Genomic DNA, 20567 nt, shown 5'->3' on the forward strand with positions numbered 1-20567 from the left:
CGCTCCCTCCACCAGCTCGGTTGATGCGCCCCTCCAGCTCCGTGTGCTGCAAGGAGGGGTGGAAAGAAAGAAAAGTGAGGAAGGAGTGTGGGAGGGCGCTGGGAGGAGGGGGACGGGACTGGGGGTCGGGCAAGGAGGCAGGGGGGTGACCACGCCGGCGCGGGATGGGCTGCCAGGCAGGGGCAGGGGGGGCTTGGAGGCCGGGTCCAACAGCAGGGACTCAGGCCCAGGAAGGGGAACCAGCAGCCACACGCACGCAAGCAGGCAGCAGCCCACACAGGCAGGCAGAAGCCCACACAACCAAGCAGCAGCCCATACAAGCAGTCGGGAGGCTGGCGGCGGAGGCAGCGCGCCGGCGGCGGCCGATGCGCCAGGCCCGCAACACACACTGCCCGCCCCGCGGCGCCGCACCTGGCCCAGCAGCCTCTGGCGGGTCGCCTGCACCTCCAGGGCCCGGGCCGGCAGCTGCTTGAGGCGCGGCAGCAGCAGCGCGTTGCCGGCCACGCCTGCGGGGCGACGCGGGCGGGGAGAGGGGTGGCGCAGGGAGGCCGGCGTGGAGTGGGGCTCAGCATGCCGACGCACACAAGTCGCGAACACCTGCTGGCTTGACAGCCCCAAAACAGCCCCGCCACTCCTCAGCCCCCGGCCCAGGCCGCCCACTCCTCCGCACGACCCGCCTCACACAGGGCCGCCCAGCTACACTACACCCGCGCTGCAGGCGCGCCCACCTGACGCGACCGTCGCAACCACCGCGCCCGCCGCAATCAGTGGCAGCGCAGGGTCGATCAGGCTGGTGGCCGCATCCCCCGCGCTCAGCACCACCGCCGCAGGCAGCGCCCAGCTGGGCAGGCCGCCGCTGGCGCCGGGCCCCGGCGGCCGCAGCAGCGCACACTCGCTGCGCGTGGTGTGGTTGCTCAGAGACAGCGCCTCGCCTGCGAGGAGCAGGTGTGGAGCAGGGTCAGGGGGTCGCCAGGCGGAGCCACACTGGGCGCGGAGCCGGCACGCGGGGGGCAGGTCGGAACTTGCACAGGGCTGGTGCACCAGGGCTGGAGGAGCGAATCTTGGCTGGAGGCTCCCACTCCCACGCACGTCCACGCAGCCAGCCACACGCCCCCACCTGGCTTGGTGCCGTGCGGCGCCGCGCTGAGCAGCCGCCGCTGGGCCAGCAGGGAGCGCTGCGGGGCGCACACCACCGTCACTCGGTCGCCGACCTTGGCGGGAACGTCGGCGGTGGGGGTGCCCACTCTGCACAAGGGGGACGAAGGCAGGCAGGTAGGCAGGCGGGCAGCGTCAGCAGCCAGCGCACCAGCACCGCAGCCAGGGCTGCCACAGGCCCTGTCAATTACAGCGCCGCAGCGCGCACGGCGCCCACGCCGCGGCCCTGGACAGCGCCCGCCGGCCCCAGCCCCCGCACCTAAACGTGCGCTGCTGCCCCGAGGGCGTCTCAATCAGCAGCGTGTGCGCGGCTCCCACCGCGGGGCGCCGCAGCAGGCCCACGCGCCGCGCCGCCGCCAGCAGCCAGTTCTGGTCTGCGGCGCAGCACAGGGCGGATGGCAGGGTGGATGGCAGAGTTGTTCGGCCGCAGTCGCGCCTGCAAGCCTGCCCGCCGTGCCTGCGCCCAAGCCAGGCATGCACGAGCGCCGTCCCTGCACCCCCGGCACCCCTGCCATGCCGCCAATGCCACCCATTCCCGCCCCAGCGCCGCTCACCCGACACAAGGGACTCGGAGGTGGCTGCCGCCACTTGGCCGGAGAACAGCTCGTACTCGTACCTGCGGTACCATGGGGTGGTGCCATGGGGCAGTGCCAGAAACCCGCGCCGGTGAGGAGCGGAGCCGACGAGGCACGGGCAGCGCGCCTCGGGTGGCAGGCAACACCAGGGGGCCCAGTGGGCGGCCGCCGCAGGCTGCATGCCAGCTGGCTGTGCCCGCTGCCAACACAGACGCACGCACGCACACAACACAGGCGCACACATGCACATACACAACACAGACAAACACATGCACCCACGACACAAGCCAGGCACACTCTTACAGCTCATAGCCCACCTGCTGAACGAGTCTGCCACCGTCTTGACTCCCTCCTGAGGCTGCACCACAGCCAGCGGCTTGGTGCTGCGGCAGGCAGGGACAGGAAGGAAGGGGCAGGCGACAGGAGGGGCGTGAGCGGCGGCACGGCGGCTGACAGCCCAGCTCCAGCAGCAGGCAGCCCACAGGGACAGCCGAGGCCGGGAAGAGGCGGGGCGGTGCCGCCAGTTGCCGGCGCCCCTCTCATCGCCCGCCGGCAGCTCTCCCAGCGCGGCCGCCGCGCCGCCAGCCACCCTCCCCGGCAGCGCACGCGTGCGCTGCAACAGCAGCGGGCGGCAGCCTCACCCGTCCTGCGGGCACCCCACGACGTGCCCAAAGCACACGTCTTCTGTCGATGCCAGGCCGCGGCTGCGGACAGAGTTGATCAGCGCGATGGCTTCCCGCGTGAGCAGCACCCGCGACAGCCCCACCACCAGCGCCGCCGCCGTCTGGATGGAGGCTGGCGGCCAGGCCAGGCCGGGGCCGCCGCCGCCGCCGGCCGCGTCGCCGTCGAGGGACGCGAGGAGGGAGGAGGCGCTGCCGCTGCCGGCTGCCGCCGCGGAGCTCATGGCGCGAAACACGGACAGTGCCAGCGCCGAGTTGCCGCGGTCCAGGGCCGCCAGCAGCAGCTCGCGGCACTGCCCCTCCTCCAGCCGAGGCTGGGCGGCGCCGGGGAAGCCGCTGCAGCAGAGCTCGGAGCACAGCAGGTCGAGGGCTTCGTTGGCGTCTGCCGCCGCGGTCACCTTGCGCAGCGCGGCAGGGTTGATCCAAGGCTGCGCGCTGTGGCCCGCCGGCGCCGCGCCCGCCGCTTCCGCTGCTCCCGCCGCCGCCGCCGCCGCGAGCCGCCGCCGCGGGCCGCCACACCGCCGCCGCCGCCGCCACTGCTGCTGCTGCTGCTGGCGCTGCGGCAGGACACGTGGCTGCGATCCTGGGGCCGCCTGGGCAGGCCGCAGGGCTGCTAGAGAGGGCGTTGTGGGCACCGACAGCAGAGCAATCGCCATCTTTAAGGCGGCAACGCTGCAGCGGGGCCGATCGCCAGCGCAGCCCCAGGCTGCAATTCGGTACGGCGGGCAGCGGGAAGGGAACGACAACTTGAACACTTTCGGCGGTTTTCCCGAACGGGGCCTCCCTGTCACCGATGGCCACAGATGCGATCTGCACACAGTGCTGGCGTCTTTGGGATGCTGAGGGCAGGGATAGCAGCAAATCCTGGCCAGCTCAGCCGGGGGAGGAAAACGCAAGAAACGCCGCCCACGGGGAGCAATTTGCGGCGATCGCGGGCCTCCCTCGTCCGGGAGCGCTTGCAACGCTCCACCTCTGCTGCCGTCAACATGCCGCCGAATGTCGGAGAGCTCCGACAGCTCTGCAAGCTCTTGCAGCTCTGCAACCTGCGGGGATCGCCACAGGCTACTGCTTTTATCGTGACCACAGCTGGGCAGTCACACAAGATGTGGCTGGTGCCGCCGCCAACGTATTGAGCGGCGCCAGGAAGGGCGGTGTGGTTGCTGCTGAGTCTGCACTTACAAGTCATCCACTAGAACCAAAACGCATGCACAGAATGCACTTTCACGGCCGTTCCTGTTGACTCTGGAGCTGGATCTCACAGCAGCCTGCTGCTTGCCATCTAGGGCTCCGGGCTCGCCAGCCTGCCGGCGTGGCGGCGCTGCCGCAACGCAGCCAGGTGAGCGAGGGACCAGAGTGCCAGGCACCACGCCAGCCCCGCAATCATGCTCACTGCAAGGAGACGGCAGGCAGCGTGCCTTGGGTCGTGGTGCCTCCCAGCAGCGGGGCACTCTCGAGCCACTCCCACCACTCTCACCCTGTCGCCATTTGCTCCCACCACTCTTCAGTCTGTCGCCATTCGCGCTGCGGTCACTCACCAGCTGCCGTCAGCGCGGCGGTGCAGCGGTTGAGCAGCAGGCGGTTGGCGGGGAGCAGGAGCAGGGCGGCCAGGTAGGCTGCCGCCACGCGCAGCGGCTGCACAGCAGGGGTCGAGCAAGGCGCAGGGTGCTTTGGCTTTCATCAGTGCCGCGCACGTCTGCAACCACTGCACCAACCAGCGCATAAAGTGCATTGGAGGGATCCATGCGCAGCAGGGCACAGCAGGCAGCATGCCGGCATGGCACACGCCCAGCACACACCCGCGGGACCAGACGCGCAAGCAGGCCCCCGCTGCAGCCCCCGCCAGGCGCTGCCCGCAGGTACACGCCCTCGGGCACCACGGCAGGGTCTGTCTGCATGGCGGCAGACGCTGCCGAGCCAGGCCGGAGGAGGCTGGCGGGCTTCTCCAGCATGGCAGTGCCGCCAGTGCTGGTCCCGCCGGGAACTGCTGGCTCGACTGGCTCTGCAGCAACCCAGAGCTGTGCCGCGTGGGTTGTCAGGCCGGCCCCAGAGCTCTCCCAGGCGAACAGCGCTCCGGGAACGGCGGCAGGCACGGCGGCTGTACCCCCGCCGCCAGCCTGCTCCTCAGGCCCGCCCAGCCACCCCCCTGCCGGGTGGTCAGCTGGCTGTGGCGTGTGGATGCCAGCCGGCGCCTCGGCGCGCTCCTCCTGTAATGCCGCCGCTGGCGCTGCTTCCGCACCAGGCTTGTCTGCTGGCTCTGTAGGAATCCCTGCCAGGCTGTTGAGGCGGAGGTGGAAGCTGGAAAGCAGGCTGTTGAAGCGCTCTGCCACATCCAGCCTCTGCCTCCCGCCCTGCTCCCCCACCAGGGCCTGGCTGCCGCTGCTGCAAGCTGCCGCCGCCGCTGCTGCTGCGCCGACGGATGGGGTGGCCAGCGGCTGCTGCTGCAGAATGGCATCCTGGACTGGCAGTGGGCTCGGCGGCGCAGCCGGCCACTCATCGTTGCAAGGAGGGGAGGCGGGCCGCGCCGAGGGCTGGGCAAAGGGCGAGCCGAGAGCGTCTGGCTCCGCCGCCAGCTGGGCGCCCGCTGGCGCCACGTCAGCGCCCGCCGCCTCGCTGGCATCTGGTCCTACGGCGGAGCTGAAGCGCCGGCTGAGCTCCTCCATGCGCTCTCGCAGGCTGCTGGGCTGCAGGCGGGGGCAGAGTGGGTAGCTCTTTAGCAAGGACTGCATCCAGCCTGGCCCGGAGGGCCTCGGCGGCAGCGACATGCATGAGCCGCCAGCATAGGGGCCACAAACAGGCTTGAGCACACGATTCCCCGCAGCAGTGCGAAGATCGGCGCCCCACCCACCCTGCGCTGTGACAGCTGGCGGCCCAGCTCCCGCCGCTCGCCCTGGGGTGTCGCTTGTGTGGCTGCTTCCAGCTGGCGCCATGCCTCCAGCAGCCCTCCCTGCTGAGGCCCCTCGCCGGCGGCGGGAGCGGGCATGGGGAAGCGCAGCGCTGCAGGCACAGGCAGGAGGAGAGAGGCAGGAGGCCGGTAGTCAAGATGCGGAGGGGCACAGCAAACGCAGAGTGGAGGCAGGCAGGGTAGAGGGAGATGTGGGGGTGCACAGAGGGAGATATGGGGGGGCACGTGCGCACGCCGCACCAGCTGTGGCTCTCTGCTCCGCCTCGAGAAGCTTCGTCCACAGCTCTCCCAGCCGCATGCGCTGCAGGGGTGCACAGGAAGCTTAAGGTGCACTGCAACTGCGGCCGGAGATGCGGCAACAAAAGCGTTCCCTCGCTGCACGCGCGGCGGCAGCGGCGGCGGCGGCGTGCGGCAGCGGCCTCACCCCGCCGCCGCCTTCCTCGGCAGCTGACAGCCGCGCCAGCAGGTTGCGCGTGCTGTCTGCCTCGCTGATGGCTGCCAGGACCAGGTCCTGGGGCAGAGGGAGAGGAGGGGCAGGGATGGCAGGAAGGTGGGCGGAAGGTGGGGGCTGGGATACCGGCGAGGGCCCTCCCGGGACACCCGGTCCTTTGTGGCTCTTGCTGGCAGCTGCAGGGCGTGCGCACTTAGCCCCGAGTATCCCACACCACCACACCCCAGCCCCAGGCCAGACACGGCTGGCAGCCTGGCGGCTCATGAGCCCCCACCTCCAGCTCCCCCACAAGCTTCCTCAGGTGCTGCCGCTCCTGCCACGCCGCACGCCGCCCCGCGCCGCACGCCGCCGCCGCCTGCTCCGCCGCGCGCCGCCCGCGCCGCTCCGCCTCCAGCAGCGAGCGCAGCTGGGCGGCGGCGGCGGCAGAGGCGGCGGCCTGGTCGCACAGGGCATCCACTCGGGCCTGCAGGGAGGGCCGGCAGGCAGCCCAGGAGGCACAGAGCCCTTGCCAGTGACAGTCATCCGGGAGCAGGCTGGGGGGTGGCTTGTTGCCATCTTGATCCGTCTCCCCAGCGTTTCGACGGGGGGGGGTCCGCTCTACTCCCCCGTCGAAGGCACACAGGCACGGGGATGCAACCGCACCTGCAGCTCTGCGCAGTAGTGCAGCAGCTGCCGGGTAGCTGCCGGCGGGCCCCACCCCTCGCTGGCGCCGCCGGCAGCAAGACTGCCAGCGGCAGGACCGCTGTCGCTAGCAGCGCCGGCACCCAGGTCGGTTGCCAGGCTGCTGAGGCCCCCCAGCAGCTGCTGCATGCTGGGCTGGGCCGCCCCGGCGGGCAGCGGCAGGCCGGCAGGCGGCGCCGGCGGCGGGTCCCGGGCCACCGCCGCCGCCTCGGTGCAGCCCTCGCCCAGCGTTGAGCCGGCCCCAGCCTGGGCGCGCGCCCCAGGGCCGGGGTGGTGGTGGGAGGGCAGGCGGTGCTCGGCGCTGTGCAGGCGGCGCAGCAGGGCGCCACGCTCCCGCTGCGCCCCCGCCAGCTCAGCCGCCAGCTCAGCCGCCGCCTGCTGCGAGGCAGCCAGCGCCAGCACCAGCTGCTGCGCGCCGGTGGACTGGACTTCACCGGCAGCAGCCGCGTCGGCCGCGGCCTGCTGCTCAGCCCGCGGCAGGCGCAGCCCGCCGAACGGGAGCAGCGAGGCTGCTGCACTGCCGGCGGCGCCGCCGCCGCTCGCCATCGCGGCGTGCGTGGCGGCTGTCGCCGCCTTGGCCGCAGCCGCCACCCCGCCGGGCTCCAGCTGGCTCAGGTCCAGGTGCCACACAAAGTCGGCCAGGCCCGCGTAGCGGCCCTGCAGGGCAGGGCAGGAGGGAGGCGTGCCTGTGGGGCACAGGCACTGCCACCTTCACCCTCGGCACAGCTAAAGGTGAAGGGAGAACCTCCGCAGGCCCTGGTTCCCCATGGGGTGCGGCAGCACGCCGCCAAGTTGTATCGGGAAGAGCGGGCGGGGGAGCGGGGCGTGCCTGCACCCTGAGCAACTTGCTTTGAAGCGTCCGCAGCTGCCCCAGCAGCCTCAGAGCGGCAGCTCCGAGCGTGACCGGCGGCGGCAGCAGCGGCGGCAGCCCACCTGCAGCGCCTGCAGCTGGTCAGCCAGCGCGGTGCGCTGCCGCCACGCCGCCTCCGCCTCGCCCACGGCGGCGTTGTGCTGCTCCTGCACCTCGCACAGCAGCTGCTGGGCCGCCGCCCGCGCCGCCTGCTCCACCTGCGTGGCGGTGCAGGGGGCGGGTGGTGGCGTTGGGACTAGGGGAGCGCCGCTGCGCATGCGGGCAGCCCAGGCTCCGACTCGGAGCCCCAGGCAAGTGTAAGGTCAAGGTGGGAAAGAACCTGCCAGACCAGGCGGCCTCCCCCCCACCTGCAACCTTCGCCACAGGTCCTCTGCTCTCTGCCGCATCTCGGCAGCGTGCTCGGCTTCGGCACCCTGATCAGCAGCAGGCGCTGCGCGAGGGGCACCCCGCCCGGCCAGCTCCGCAGGCGGTGGCGGTGGCCGCCGCCGCTCGGCGCTGCGGGGCGCTCTTTCGGCGCAGGCCTCGGCAGCAGCCTGCACCTCCTGCTGCTGGCGCCCTGCGCTCGTCATACACACCTCCCTGGCTGCTGGGGCGGGCGCCCCGGCTGCTCCAGCAGCAAACTGGCAGCCACGGCCGCTGCTGGCATCTGCTGGTGCGCCCTGGTGCCCCGTGCTCGACTGCGTGCTTGAAGTGAGGAGAAGGAGGCTCTGGGAGCGTTCCAAGGCTGTGGGGAGCCAGGAAGAAAGCGGGAATATTGATGGACCGTGGACCTTCTTATGGCGGCAAAATTCGCTCAGCAGGTGCAGCTGCGGTTGCGCTGCTTCCCTTCAGCAAGGGCAGCCAACGCAACCTGGCTGCTCAGGCGGCCGCCCGCCTCCTCCAGCACACGCTGCACCCCCGCAAGCTCCACCTCTCACCTCCTGCCAGCACTCTCCGCTGGTAGGTGTCACCAGCGGACGTTGGCCTCCGCTCACCCTGCTGCGGCGTGTGCGTGCTCGGCGGCGTGTGCGCAGCGGATGTGGCGGATCATCCACATGAGATGGCGAAGCAGCACCGACCCGAGCTGGCCGTGTGCACCGTGGCCAGCCATGCCCCCCGTCCAGTCTGCTATAAATCCACACACCCGCTGCTTCCTCCTACCCTGTCAACCCCTCCGCTGGGCCAAGTCCACCACCCGTCTGGGTTGGGGCCGCTGCCGCAGCGGCGCCAGCGCTCACCACGCAGCGCGCCCCGCACACCACCGCCATAACGCTGCTCGACAGGCTGCATCCCCGTGCCGCCTGCCTGCCAGTCGACATGTGCCGACCCAGGCTGGGGCGCCAATTGGCAAGGGCTACCGCTGTTGCTGGTGGTGGCAGCAGCCTTGCCGCCTGGGCGGGCGTGCGGTGCAGGGTCGCGCTCCGCGGCGGCACCAGCAGCGGCCCAGGCAAGGGTGCGGGTCAATGCGGGTCGAAGGGGGCATGAGGATGGGCTTGGAGGTAAGGTAGGGGCAGGATAAGCGGAGAACCCGTTCGCCATCAAGGGGGGCTGTTATCGGTCTGATCTGAGTACTGCACGTGGGACGGGGGCTTGCCGACGTGCCTTGCATCCTTAAGGGGCCGCGAAACCCACTAAGCACATACTCAGGTGTTCAATGGCAGCGAGATCTTCAATAAATACTAACTGTGGGCGAAGAAAACCCCTTATGTGTCTAAGGAAGTTGAGGGGCAGCTGTGCCTCGCCGCCATGCAAGGACTTTTGCGTCCTTCGACGTACACCATCCACTACTCAATCTCCCTTCCCACGAGGCCTCCGCACTCCAGTTGAGCAGCGGTGACCGCCTGCAAGCGTCCCCAACAGCGCCCCGCCGTCACCCGCCCACACCCACCACGATGCGGCTCCACCTCGCGTCGCTGGCCCTCCTGCTGGCCTGCGCGACCTGTGCAAGTGAGTGAGGCACCGGGTCACGGCCTCAGCCGCCGGGAAACCCGCGCATCGTGGCGGACAGGGCGGGTGGCAGCCGGCCGCGTCCTTTACCGACCCGCTCATGCTTGTGCCTCTGCAGGCGCCGCTCCACGCCCCTTCAACGCCCTGGGCATGGGGAGGAGGCTGCAGGGTGAGTGGCAGCGCCTGCTGGGGTGCGGGAAGGGCAGCTGCTGGGTGGCGCTCCAGCACCGCTGTGCGGCGCCGCCATCACCAACCCGCAGCCTCCTTTGTGTCAGCCGGCCAGCCGGGGCAGCGCCCCTGGCAGCCGACCGGCCTTGCATGGCATGCTGCCACCCTGCGCGCCGCTGGGCCGGCGGGCGCCGCTGGGACCCTGCCGCGCGGGCCGCCAGCTGGCACATCCGCTCCCTCCATTTCCCAGCTCACCTCCCCCTGCCTGCCCCCGCCCCCCACCCCGCCCTGCCCGCCCTGCAGCAACCTCCCTCACCTGCGCCAACCTGACCACCTGCGTCACCGCCACCCAGACCTGCACCCCCGGCAGCCCCACCAAGACCGTCACCGTCAGCCTGGGCTGCAAGAGCGGCGACACCTGGTCCTGGATGTGCTGCCGCGACGCGGGCTGCGACCTGGTGGCCAACTCCTGCAAGGCCAGCAACGCCGGCGCCACCGAGGACCTGGTCAACGACAACTGCGAGGAGCTGCGCGCCGCCACATACACCCTCGCCACCGCCGCCACCTCCCTCACCCTCCAGATCCACGACGGCCAGCTGACGGGCAGCATCGCCTGCGGTGGCGGCGCCAAGGGCAAGGACAAGCTGTGCTGCGGCGGCGACGAGGCCTGCACCCACACCATCACCCTCACTGCCTGCCGCGACCCGCCCGTCAGCACCGCCGAGTGCACCACCAGCGCCAACTGCGCCGGCAGGACCGACCTGAACACCGCCTGCGGTGTGGCCGCCTGCAACACCACCAGCGGCAAGTGCTACAGCAACCCCGTGCCCAAGGCTGGCACCACCTGCCGCGCCTCCGCCGGTACGTGCTGCTGCTGCTGCTGGGAGCTGCTGCTGCTGGGCACTGGGCATGGATGGGGGATGCTTGGGGTGTGCTGCCTGCCTCACAGCCCAAAACCGACGAGTCAAGAGATTGGGCGGGCACCTGGCTGGCTGGCGGGATGTCTGATGCCTTGCGCGCCATGCATCTGCCCCAACCCGCAGGCGCGTGTGATGAGCCCGAAACGTGTGATGGGCTTTCTCCGACCTGCCCTGAGGATGCGTTCACGCCCGCCACCACCGAGTGCCGCGCCTCGGCTGGCGTCTGCGATGTGGCAGAGAACTGCCCCGGCGACGCGGCAGCCTGCCCCACCGATGTGTTCAAGCCCGCCACCACCGAGTGCCGCGCCTCGGCTGGCGTCTGCGATGTGGCAGAGAACTGCCCCGGCGACGCGGCAGCCTGCCCCACCGATGTGTTCAAGCCCGCCACCACCGAGTGCCGCGCCTCGGCTGGCGTCTGCGATGTGGCAGAGAACTGCCCCGGCGACGCGGCAGCCTGCCCCACCGATGTGTTCAAGCCCGCCACCACCGAGTGCCGCGCCTCGGCTGGCGTCTGCGATGTGGCAGAGAACTGCCCCGGCAACGTGGCAGCCTGCCCCACCGATGTGTTCAAGCCCGCCACCACCGAGTGCCGCGCCTCGGCTGGCGTCTGCGATGAGGCCGAGAACTGCCCTGGCAACGCGGCAACCTGCCCTGAGGATGCGTTCAAGCCCGCCACCCACACCTGCCGCGCGGCGGTCAATGCATGGTGGGTAGTGCCCGCGCCCCGCCTGCACAGCCATGCCGCCAGCGGGATGCCTGTTGCCGCACACGGTCGCCATTGTGCCTTACCCATTCCTTGCCTTCCTTCCGCTGCCTGCAGCGATAAGGCCGAGCTGTGCACCGGTTCTTCTGTCAGCTGCCCCGATGATAAGGTGCTGCGCGACCGCGCCAAGGGCTTCAAGTGCGGCAAGACCTGCTTCTTCTGCGGCATTCCCGAGGAGCTGACCTTTGAGCAGAAGAAGAATGACCTCACCAAGCCCACCAAGACCACCACCGGCCTGGGCTCCTGCAACATGGGCGCCTGCGAGGATTTCATCTTCTTGCCGGCAAGCAGCCCCTACTGCACCGGCTGCGTCCAGACCACGTGCCCGCCCAACCTCGCCGGCAAGAGGCAGGGGCTGAGCAACATTGAGCATGCCCAGTGCATCAGCAGCGACGCCACCAACTGGCGGTGGAACTGCGTGAACAAGCAGGAGGGCACCTTCACCGGGGAAGTCTGCCCGCAGCGGAGCTGGTATGCTTGAGCTGCAAGCATGCCTGCCCGTGCCATTTTTAACTCGTGACCCTTGCTTAGTTATCTGTCAGTTACTGTGCCCTCAGGCCCCCGCCATGTTTTTCCTGAGAAAGCGCCCTGCCGTTGAGGGACCAACCCTCACCCATCTGCATAAATTTTCTCTCCCCAATAATTTTTCTCTCCCCCATACCCCTTTTCACCCTCCCCCCCCCCCCCCCCGAACTCCATAATCTCGCACATCGTCCCGCAGATCATTCCCATCGTTCCCCTTCATCTGTTCGCCCATGGCCTGCACCGCCTCACTCTCGCTGCTCCCCCTTCACGTCCTCTTTGTCCCCGTTTTCCCTATTTCACTATTTATTGATGTCAACAAATGATTTATGTGTGTCAGTTCTTGAATGCACTGCAACGCTACTACCATCAGTTACTCCAGCAGGGGAGCCCCCACTGGAGTGGAGGCAGCCAGGGCTTTCGCACAGGGGCGCCAGAAACGTGTGTGCGGCGGCACGGCAGGGTAGGGTGCAGGGAAGGGCAGGGTTTGCTGCTGGGCTGTGCACTGGTCACGCTGCAGATCTCATGAATCTGCTGAAGCTAAGGGGTATTGGCCCTGCTGCTGGCTGCTCGGCAACAACAATGTGGCGCCGCTTGCTGGCTTGGTGCCGCCGCCTCGCTGGCAGGCGGCAGACGCCAACTCAGTGCGCGGCAGACGCCAACTCAGCGAGCGCTGCTGGATTTCCACTTTGCAGAGCCCTCCTTGCCGCCATGCGTTGCACCGTAGCGGCATGCCAGCTGCAGCTGCCCCGCTTGGGGGATTGGTTGTCGTTGCGAGCCCCAGGCTTTGCAAGGCTATCCGCTGATGATGGGCATTCCTCCGGCTTGCAATTGATAATCGACAGGCGGAGCGGTGGCGATAGCGCGGCCTGACCTGCCAAGCTGCCGCCGCTCCCGCCGCCGCCCGCCACGTTGGTTCAGCACCCGCGGCTGCCCCGGGTGGGATGGGAGTGGATGGGTGCAGCGCATGTGGCGCAGCGTGGCCCAGGCGCAGATGAGCTCGCACTCCACGGCAGGAGCCGGCGGCTGCCAGCGCGCTTGTCTCGCACCTGTCTTCCTACCTGTCGTCACTGACGGTGTGGGGCATGCGTCTCCTACCGCCTGCCCTGCCGCATGCTGCTCCTGCTGTTGCTGCGGCTCGAGCAGCTGCTGCGGTGGCTATCCGCCCGTCTTTGGAAGCAGCCCTTGAGCGTGGCTTTGCCTGCTGCCCTGCCAGCGCAGGGTGGCGCTGCGGAAATCAGTGCCGCCAACCTCAGGAGATGGCAACAGCAGCGGCCGGCCTGCTGCCGCTGGGCGGAGAAGCGCCTTGAGTTGCGTCGGCAGCACGCACCCACCTGGCTGCTGACAGCAGGCAGGCAGCCTGACAGCAGGCTGCAGCCTTCTGGGCTGGGGCATCACCTCACCTGCCACCCGCAGCAGAAGGAGACAAGTGGGCGGAGCAGCAGATGCACACCTGACGCCCGGCCAGCCCGTACAGGGTGGGGTAGCGCAGCGGGTAGCCCACGGCTCTGTGGTCCATCGGGAAGCTTTCCTCACAGGCCAGGCAGGCGGCCTTGGATGCCTCAGGTGGATGTTCCTTTGGGTGCATGCCCCACCCGCTCCCTCGCCTGCCCGCTCACGTGCATGCCTGCACTGCGGCCGATCAGTGCGCCGCCACCGACCTGCCTTGCCCGCAGGTGCTCCCCGCCAGCCTGCCCTGTCCACCCGGCAGCTGCTGCCGGCGCGGCTGGGTGGCATGTGGGCAGCAGATGGTGCCCTGCCCCATGTGACTCCTGCACCTGTTTTGGGTCGCCCTGAGCATGACAGCGCCATGGTGTGTGGCGGGGCCAGTGACGGCGGGGCCGCGGCCGCGCTTGACCTGCAGTGCCGCCGTGTTTGCATGGCCTGCTGCGGTCGCCTGCGTCAGTGCGAAATGGCCAGTCAGCTGGTGCAGGCGCCAGGGCATCTGCCTCCCCCATTCCCCCAGGTGGCCGCTGTCGAGGTGCGTGCGGTCGGCACTGTCATGTGGGCTGGCGGCGCTGCTGGTGCCCACGCCAGCCCAGCTTGGGTCCAACCACGATGCCTGCGGCGTCTTCAGCAGTCATGTGCGTTTGAGAGCCTGGCGGGTGCCTGGGTGGAGTGTTGGAAGAGGAACTGCTTGAGGCGCGGCGAGGGGGCAGTAGGCTTGCGCCCGGTGCGGCGCCGGCACCCGGGCCGTCCCGTGGCGGGGGGGGTGTAAGCCTGCAGCTGCAGCAGGCTCCTGACTAGTGCAAGTATGGACACATTGATGCATCCCAGTGCCCTTGATGGGACAAACCCCATAGAAGCGAACGCCGAGGCTTCGCATCTAGCAACCCCTTTTGGCCTTGGGTCCCCTGAACCGTCCCCCAACGCGTTGCAACGTACACTGTGGGTCAACTTTCCTCGCTCTGCGCCCATATAAACAGCCAATTGCTGTTCCTTGGCACCTATTTTTCTCCATCTGGCACCCGCCTCCGCTGCCTCCCTGCCCGCCCCAACCACGTGGGTGCACCCGGCAGTCACGATGGTCAGGCTCACGATGGCAGCGTTGGCCCTACTGCTGGTCTGCGCGTCTTTTGCAAGTGAGTGGGTGAACTCTGCCACCGCGGCAGCCGGGGGAAGGCGGCGGCATTGCTGCCGCCAGAGAGAGGCATGTGCCAGATGGCCGCCGCATGCCGCCCGCGCGCATGCCTTCTGACCCCTGCCTGGCGCGCCGCCCCCTGCCGCCTGCAGCTGCTGCTCCCACCTTCAATGGCAACGGGCTGGGCAGGATGCTGCTGGGTGAGTGCCAGTGTGGCGGCGTGCGGGATGGCTGAATGGCCGCGCCGCCGCCGGCCCTCGCCAGCTGGCCAGGCCGTAACCAAGGCAGCCGCTTGCTTGCGTGCTTGCTTTCGGAGGCGTACTGTCAGCAATTACAGGCGTGCAGCGCAGTGGCCAGCACAGCTGCTCGCAGGCCAGCTGCAGGCTGGCCTCCTGCGCCCCGCTCCCCCGCCTGCCCACCCCTCTGTTGAGCCACCGCTGACCCGCCTCCCCTTGCCTGCCCTGCCACGGCCCCTGCCCTGCCCGCAGCTCCCGCCTGCCAGTTCTCCTCCGCCAGCAACTGCGTCAAGTGCGCCGGCAAGATGCTGAACGCCACCACCTCCACCTACACCGTCGTCATCGACGTCAGCTCCTGCAAGGGCGCAGCCGTCAGCTGGGTGTGCTGCCGCGACGCGGGCTGCACCGTGGACGCCTGCGGCGGCGGCGGCGCCACGAAGGAGGCCGCCACCGACAAGTGCAACGAGGCCACCTCAGCCAACTACACCGTCCCCTACACCGCCACCTCCATCAACCTCCAGCTCCACGACGGCGCCAACGCCGGCAACGTAGTTTGCTCGGGCAGCCCCTCCAAGACCGGCGCCGGCACCTGCTGCGGCGGCGCCGGCGGCGGCTGCGACGCGCCCCTCCACGTCTCCGCCTACACCATCGCCCTCTCCTCCTGCCCCGACATCCGCGGCCCGCCCGTCAGCAACCCGCCCGAGTGCCAGGTGGATGCCGACTGCGCTGGCAGGACCGCCCTCAACGCGGGCTGCGGCACGGCCGCCTGCAACACCACCAGCGGCAACTGCTACAGCAACCCCGCGCCCAAGGCTGGCAACACGTGCCGCGCCTCCGCCGGTACGTGCTGCCGCTGCTGCTGGGAGCTCCTGCTGCCGGGCACTGGGCATGCATTGGGGGTTTTCTAGCACCTGCCTGCCTCACAGCCCAAAAGCGACGGGTCAAGAGATTGGGCGGCCAAATGGCTGGCTGGCGGGATGTCTTATGCCTTGCGCGCCATGCATCTGCTCCAACCCGCAGGCGCGTGTGACGAGCCCGAAACGTGTGATGGGCTTTCTCTCACCTGCCCTGAGGACGAGTTCAAGCCTGCCACCCACACCTGCCGCGCCTCGGCTGGCGTTTGCGACGAGCCTGAGATGTGCACCGGCAGCACGGCTGCCTGCCCTGAGGACCAGTTCAAGCCTGCCACCACCGAGTGCCGCGCCTCGGCTGGCATTTGCGATGAGCCTGAGACCTGCACCGGCAGCACTGCTGCCTGCCCTGAGGACCAGTTCAAGCCTGCCACCACCGAGTGCCGCGCCTCGGCTGGCATTTGCGATGAGCCTGAGACCTGCCCCGGCAACGCAGCTGCCTGCCCTGAGGACGAGTTCAAGCCCGCCACCCACACCTGCCGTGCCGCCACCGACAAGTGGTGCGTATGGGGCCCGCGCCCCGCCTGCACAGCCATGCCGCCAGCGGGATGCCTGTTGCCGCACACGGTCGCCATTGTGCCTTACCCATTCCTTGCCTTCCTTCCGCTGCCTGCAGCGATAAGCCCGAGCTGTGCACAGGCTCTTCTGTCAGCTGCCCCGCCGATGAGGTGCTGCGCGACCGCGCCAAGGGCTTCAAGTGCGGCAAGACCTGCTTCTTCTGCGGCATTCCCGAGGACCTGAGCTACCAGCAGAAGCTCATGGACCTCACCAAGCCCACCAAGACCACCACCGGCCTGGGCTCCTGCAACATGGGCGCCTGCGAGGACTTCATCTTCTTGCCGGCAAGCAGCCCCTACTGCACCGGCTGCGTCGACAACAAGCTGTGCCCTCCCAACTCTGCCGGCAAGCGCCAGGCGCTGAGCAACATCGAGCACGCGGTGTGCAACGGCGACACGGGCACCTGGAACTGCGTGAACAAGCAGGAGAGCCCCTTTGCCGGCCCCGTCTGCCCGCCGTGGTAGGGCGCCCGCTGGCCTCCCAACTTTACCGCCACGCACATACCTGTCTATTGATCTCTCGCAGCCCCAAATGCCTTTCCTAATCAGCCATCCAAGTCCTTGAGAAACCTTCCACATCTTCTTTCCTGTTTTTGTCCTGAAATCCCCTTGCCAATACAATTAGCCCAGCTGCCGTCTGCCACACTTCCATGACTGCGCCCGCGCATGCCCCTCTGCCTTCTGGCGCCCTCCTGCCATCTCCGGGAGGGCGCGCAATTCGTGCGGGACTGTACTCATTGACTGATATCTGCTCCCTATATTTGTTTTATGGCAGAGTTCCCATTTTAAGTGACTCTATCCCTCTGCTGCTCCGAGGGGCGGGTCAGGTTAATGCGGCAATCTGCTGGGAAGTGGGCATCCGGTGCTCAGGAAGCCTCTGCAGGCGGTGGTCGAACCAGCAGGTGCCAACACGGCGCCCCACGTGTTCTGTCAAGTTTGATAGGAGGGTGGGGGGACACGGTCCATCCAGCGGTGGGTGTACATGCTGCTGCTCAGGCCTTCGAGGGCGGCGGCCGGCGGCGCCAGGTGGCCGCCACCAAGGCATGCGCGCAGGCTCTCTGAATTTTGCTGCCGAGTTTTGCGCAGCGGTTGCAGAAGCACACCGAAGCGCTGGGCTGCAACGAGTCTTTGGCGCCCCTGTCTGATCGCGGGGCGGGCAAGACGGCAGGGCGATCGTAGCGGGAGTGATGAGGGAGCGGAGACGAGCGATTTGAATGGCGACATGAACAATTACCAGTGAGCTGCGGGTGTCGCTGTTTGGGCGGGGGGCGGGCAGCGCCCGACCGTAAACCAGCAGCTGCAGCATGTACCATCCCCACATCGGCAGGGAGGAGGCGCTGCGAGCGCCGCGCACCCGACCCCGCCGCCGCCGCTGCCGGGCCGCCCTCGCGTCCCGCGCCGCCCGCACGCATTTGCTCCCTTCGCCCACCCTCGCGCCTCCCGTGCCGCAGCATCCACGAGATCATCGGGCGGGGGCGGCAGAGCAAGGTGTACAAGGCGCGGCTGAAGCAGAGCCTGGAGTATGTGGTGGTGAAGGCGTGCAGCAAGGACCTGAAGCCGCGGGTGCTGCAGGAGGTGGGTGCCGGCAGCGGCGGCGGCGGCGGCGGCGGCGGCATGCGTGGGGCAGCCTCAGCGCCCACCCCTGTCCGGCCCGTGGTGGAGTCGCTGCAGAGCAGCAGCCTGGGGGTGGCTGGCAGCAGGCGCAGGGCTGGGCGGGAGCAGGCGTGGGCGGCTGAGGCCCCAGCGGGGGTGTGTGTGCGGGTTCTTCTGCCCACAGTGCAGTCGGGCAACTGCGGCTGGCTGCCTGGCTGGCCTGCCTGTGCCTGCAGGTCAAGGTGCTGAACAGCCTGGCCCACCCCAACCTGCTGCGCTTCCACACGTGGTGCGCCGCCGGGCGCCACTAAAGCCGCAGCAAGGCTTGAGCATCTCATTTGCCGCAGCCGCCCGCCGCCGCGCTTCCCTGGCCGCCGCTGCCGCGCCACGTCGTGTGCCCGCTGCCGCACTGCGCTTCCCTGCTCCGCCCCGTGCGCTGTGCCCCTCCTGTGCGTATATGTACCGCTGCCGTACCGCCGGTACCGCCGCAGGTACGAGACCCAGAACCACCTGTGGGTGATACTGGAGTACTGCGTGGGCGGCGACCTGCTGTCTCTGCTGCGCTCAGACGGCCGCCTGCCAGAGGCATCAGGTGCGCCCTGCCTGGGCGGCGGGCGCAGCGCGCAGGCGCCGCGGGTGCAGTGGGGAGGCGCCGCGGGCGGCGGGCGGCGCCGTCGCGCCGGGCTGGCGGCGGCGGGCGGGGAAGCTCGGCGCGCCGGACCGCAGCGGCTGTGCTGCAGCCCCGCTGTCACGGCTGGCCAGCCAGCCTGCCTGCCTGCCTGCCTGCTCCCCTGCCCGCCAAGCCCCGCCCTGGCCCCACCCTGGCGCCACCCCGACCCTGAACCCTAACCCCTGCCCGCAGTGCTGCGCCTGGGTCGCGACCTGTCGGCGGCGCTGCAGCACCTGCACACCCGCGGCATCCTGCACTGCGACCTCAAGCCCTCCAACATCCTGTTGGACGGTGAGGGAGGCAGGGGCGTGTGTGTGGGAGGGTGACGGCGGCGGCTGGGCCGGGCAGGGCCTGCAGCATCTCTGCCTGCACACACAGGGCAGAGTGATTGTCGCACGCAGCGTCTCTGCCACAGGGGGCGTTCGGGAGGGCCTGCGCACACAGGGCGTGTGGTCGGCACTGGGTGTGCCTCCTCTGGATTGTTGAGAGGGAGGCCAGGGCGGTGTCGGCCGGCGGCGACGGATGCCGCCGTCGAGGCGGGCAGGAGGCGGTGGCGGCTGGCGAGGGGGCAGGCCCGGGGCGCCGGCGCCAGGCAGCTGCGTGTGTCCGGCGCCGGCGAGTGGGCGGGCTGGTGGGTGGGCCGCGAGGCTCACTGTTCCACCCATGCTGCAGCTCTGGGGCGGCACCCCACCCCCCCACCCCACACACACATACGCCTGGCCTGGCCTGCAGAGAACGGGCGGGTGCGGCTGGGGGGGCTGGGCATCTCGCGGCGATCCGAGGTGGTGCAGCGCCAGCTGGCCACGCTGCCCAACGGGCTTCGCGAGATGCAGCAGGTGCGGCGGCGGCGGCGGCTGCTGTTGCTGCCGCGGCGGCGGCTGCGGCGGCTGCAGCAGGGCACCTGGCTCAGCAGGCGCACCGCAGCCGCCCACGCCTGTTTGGTTTGGCTGCCCAGGCCCCGCCGGCACGCTGCGTGCCTGCCCGCGCCCCGCTGCGGATTGGGCTGCAGGGGGCAAGCCCTCCAGGGGACGCACACCTGATGCTGCTGCCGCTGCTCCCCTTCTCCCCCTCTGCGCCACCGCGCCTGTGCAGGGCTCGCCTTACTACCTGGCCCCCGAGGCGGTACGCACCCCTGGCTTCTACACCACAGGTGCGGCAGGGGCCTGCGGCGGGGCTTGTGCCCGCCCGCCTGCCTGCCGCCTGCCTTTCCACACCCACGTCCACCTGCCCATTCGCTGCCTGCCCCCTGCTCCTCCCCTCCGCCGATGCCCACCTGCCTCCCCTCACCCCTGCTCACCCCCTGCCTGCCTCCCTGCCCCCTGCCTGCCCTCACCCCCACCCCCCCGCAGCCTCCGACCTGTGGGCCCTCGGTTGCATCCTGTACGAGTGCGCCAGCGGGCGGCCGCCCTTTGCCGCCGCCACCACCCAGCAGCTGAACGCGCTCATACTGGGCCACCACCCGCAGCTGCCCACGGGTGCGCGGCGCGATGGGGTGTGGGGCGCCCGTGTGATGTGTGGTGGGGGCTGCGGTTGCTGCCCGGTGATGCTTGGGTGCGGCTGCATCCACATTCTGGGATGTGCAGTGCGCCCGCTATTCGGCCTTGCGTCCTGCTGTGTTCCTGATTTTTTCTTTCTTCCATTCTTTCTTCCTTTCTTCCTTTCTTTTCTTCCCGGCAGGCCTCAGCCCGGAGCTGGAGGGCCTGATCGAGCGGCTGCTGGACAAGGACCCGCTGTCCCGCTGCACGTGAGTGTACCGCATGTGTGTACAGCGTGCAGTATCATTCACCCCACGAACGCCACGGCGTCACGCCATGCCGCACTGCGGGCGCCCGAACCCTCCTTCCCAAACTTCCTACTCTCCCTCTCGCCTGCACCCTTTTTTTCCTCCTGTCTTCCCTGCTTGCCGCAGGTGGCCAGAGCTGTGCGGTCACCCGTTCTGGGGTGCATCGCCGCCGTCCCTGCAGCCCCTGCCCGACGATCCCGTCCTCCTCAAGCTGCTGGAAGAGAGGGGCGGCGGCGGTGACCTTGGCGGCGGCGGCGGCGGCGGCCGCCGCGGCGCGCTGGCCGCCCGCCACCGCGCCAGCGGCAGCGGCAGCAGCCTGGGCGGGGAGGGCGAGTTTGCGGCAAACGGGGTCGGGACGGGCGGCGCCCAGGACACAGCGCACTCCAACGGCGGCAGCGGCGGCAGCGGCAGGCTGGGCAGCGCTTCTGGCAGCGCCAGCGCCAGCGCCAGCGCCAGCGGGGAGTACCGCGGCGGTGGTGGGGCGGGCCTGTATGAAGGGGACTCTCCCTTGCGGGGCGGCGGCGCCAGCGGGGATTACTCTGCCTCAGCAGCCATGGGGCAACAGGCCGCGGCCGCCGCCGCCGCCGCCATGGCCGCCACGGCCGCCGCCGCCGCCGCCGCC

General features: G+C 69.8%; 5 protein-coding genes across 5 annotated transcripts in view; 3 read left to right on the top strand and 2 right to left on the bottom strand.

The window, feature by feature from the left end:
- The window catches only part of CHLNCDRAFT_141664 (hypothetical protein), a gene marked incomplete at both ends in the record, with an annotated part of 4389 nt that extends 1323 nt beyond the window's left edge, over nucleotides 1–3066 (bottom strand). Inside the window, 8 exons of the mRNA XM_005842945.1 lie at nucleotides 277–332; nucleotides 412–506; nucleotides 729–932; nucleotides 1118–1245; nucleotides 1415–1529; nucleotides 1710–1771; nucleotides 2048–2113; nucleotides 2372–3066. Of these exons, the coding sequence (XP_005843007.1) occupies nucleotides 277–332; nucleotides 412–506; nucleotides 729–932; nucleotides 1118–1245; nucleotides 1415–1529; nucleotides 1710–1771; nucleotides 2048–2113; nucleotides 2372–3066 (1421 nt within the window). The remainder of the gene's footprint in view (nucleotides 1–276; nucleotides 333–411; nucleotides 507–728; nucleotides 933–1117; nucleotides 1246–1414; nucleotides 1530–1709; nucleotides 1772–2047; nucleotides 2114–2371) is intronic.
- Nucleotides 3067–3689: 623 nt separating this feature from the next.
- Nucleotides 3690–7701, bottom strand: CHLNCDRAFT_141665 (hypothetical protein; the record flags this gene model as incomplete). The annotated part of the gene is made up of 10 exons (XM_005842946.1): nucleotides 3690–3799; nucleotides 3946–4042; nucleotides 4207–5091; nucleotides 5256–5404; nucleotides 5553–5613; nucleotides 5737–5823; nucleotides 6038–6226; nucleotides 6406–7101; nucleotides 7378–7512; nucleotides 7663–7701. The coding sequence occupies 10 exons, from the start codon at nucleotides 7699–7701 to the stop codon at nucleotides 3690–3692; spliced, it is 2448 nt and encodes an 815-aa protein (XP_005843008.1).
- A 1485-nt stretch (nucleotides 7702–9186) lies between these two features.
- CHLNCDRAFT_141666 (hypothetical protein) lies at nucleotides 9187–11573 on the top strand (the record flags this gene model as incomplete). Its single annotated transcript, XM_005842911.1, has 5 exons — nucleotides 9187–9241; nucleotides 9360–9410; nucleotides 9713–10270; nucleotides 10453–11035; nucleotides 11150–11573. 5 exons carry the CDS (start codon nucleotides 9187–9189, stop codon nucleotides 11571–11573), a joined length of 1671 nt encoding a protein of 556 aa, XP_005842973.1.
- A 2580-nt stretch (nucleotides 11574–14153) lies between these two features.
- Nucleotides 14154–16364, top strand: CHLNCDRAFT_141667 (hypothetical protein; the record flags this gene model as incomplete). Its single annotated transcript, XM_005842912.1, has 5 exons — nucleotides 14154–14196; nucleotides 14348–14395; nucleotides 14684–15271; nucleotides 15452–15842; nucleotides 15959–16364. 5 exons carry the CDS (start codon nucleotides 14154–14156, stop codon nucleotides 16362–16364), a joined length of 1476 nt encoding a protein of 491 aa, XP_005842974.1.
- Nucleotides 16365–17121: 757 nt separating this feature from the next.
- CHLNCDRAFT_141668 (hypothetical protein) overlaps nucleotides 17122–20567 on the top strand; it is a gene marked incomplete at both ends in the record, with an annotated part of 7464 nt that continues 4018 nt past the window's right edge. Inside the window, 10 exons of the mRNA XM_005842913.1 lie at nucleotides 17122–17135; nucleotides 17351–17585; nucleotides 17729–17781; nucleotides 17984–18084; nucleotides 18355–18453; nucleotides 18895–18998; nucleotides 19255–19312; nucleotides 19512–19637; nucleotides 19840–19906; nucleotides 20072–20421. Coding sequence (XP_005842975.1) covers nucleotides 17122–17135; nucleotides 17351–17585; nucleotides 17729–17781; nucleotides 17984–18084; nucleotides 18355–18453; nucleotides 18895–18998; nucleotides 19255–19312; nucleotides 19512–19637; nucleotides 19840–19906; nucleotides 20072–20421 — 1207 coding nt within the window. The remainder of the gene's footprint in view (nucleotides 17136–17350; nucleotides 17586–17728; nucleotides 17782–17983; nucleotides 18085–18354; nucleotides 18454–18894; nucleotides 18999–19254; nucleotides 19313–19511; nucleotides 19638–19839; nucleotides 19907–20071; nucleotides 20422–20567) is intronic.

This window comes from Chlorella variabilis, assembly GCF_000147415.1.
Source record: "Chlorella variabilis unplaced genomic scaffold CHLNCscaffold_37, whole genome shotgun sequence".
Taxonomy (NCBI): domain Eukaryota; kingdom Viridiplantae; phylum Chlorophyta; class Trebouxiophyceae; order Chlorellales; family Chlorellaceae; genus Chlorella; species Chlorella variabilis.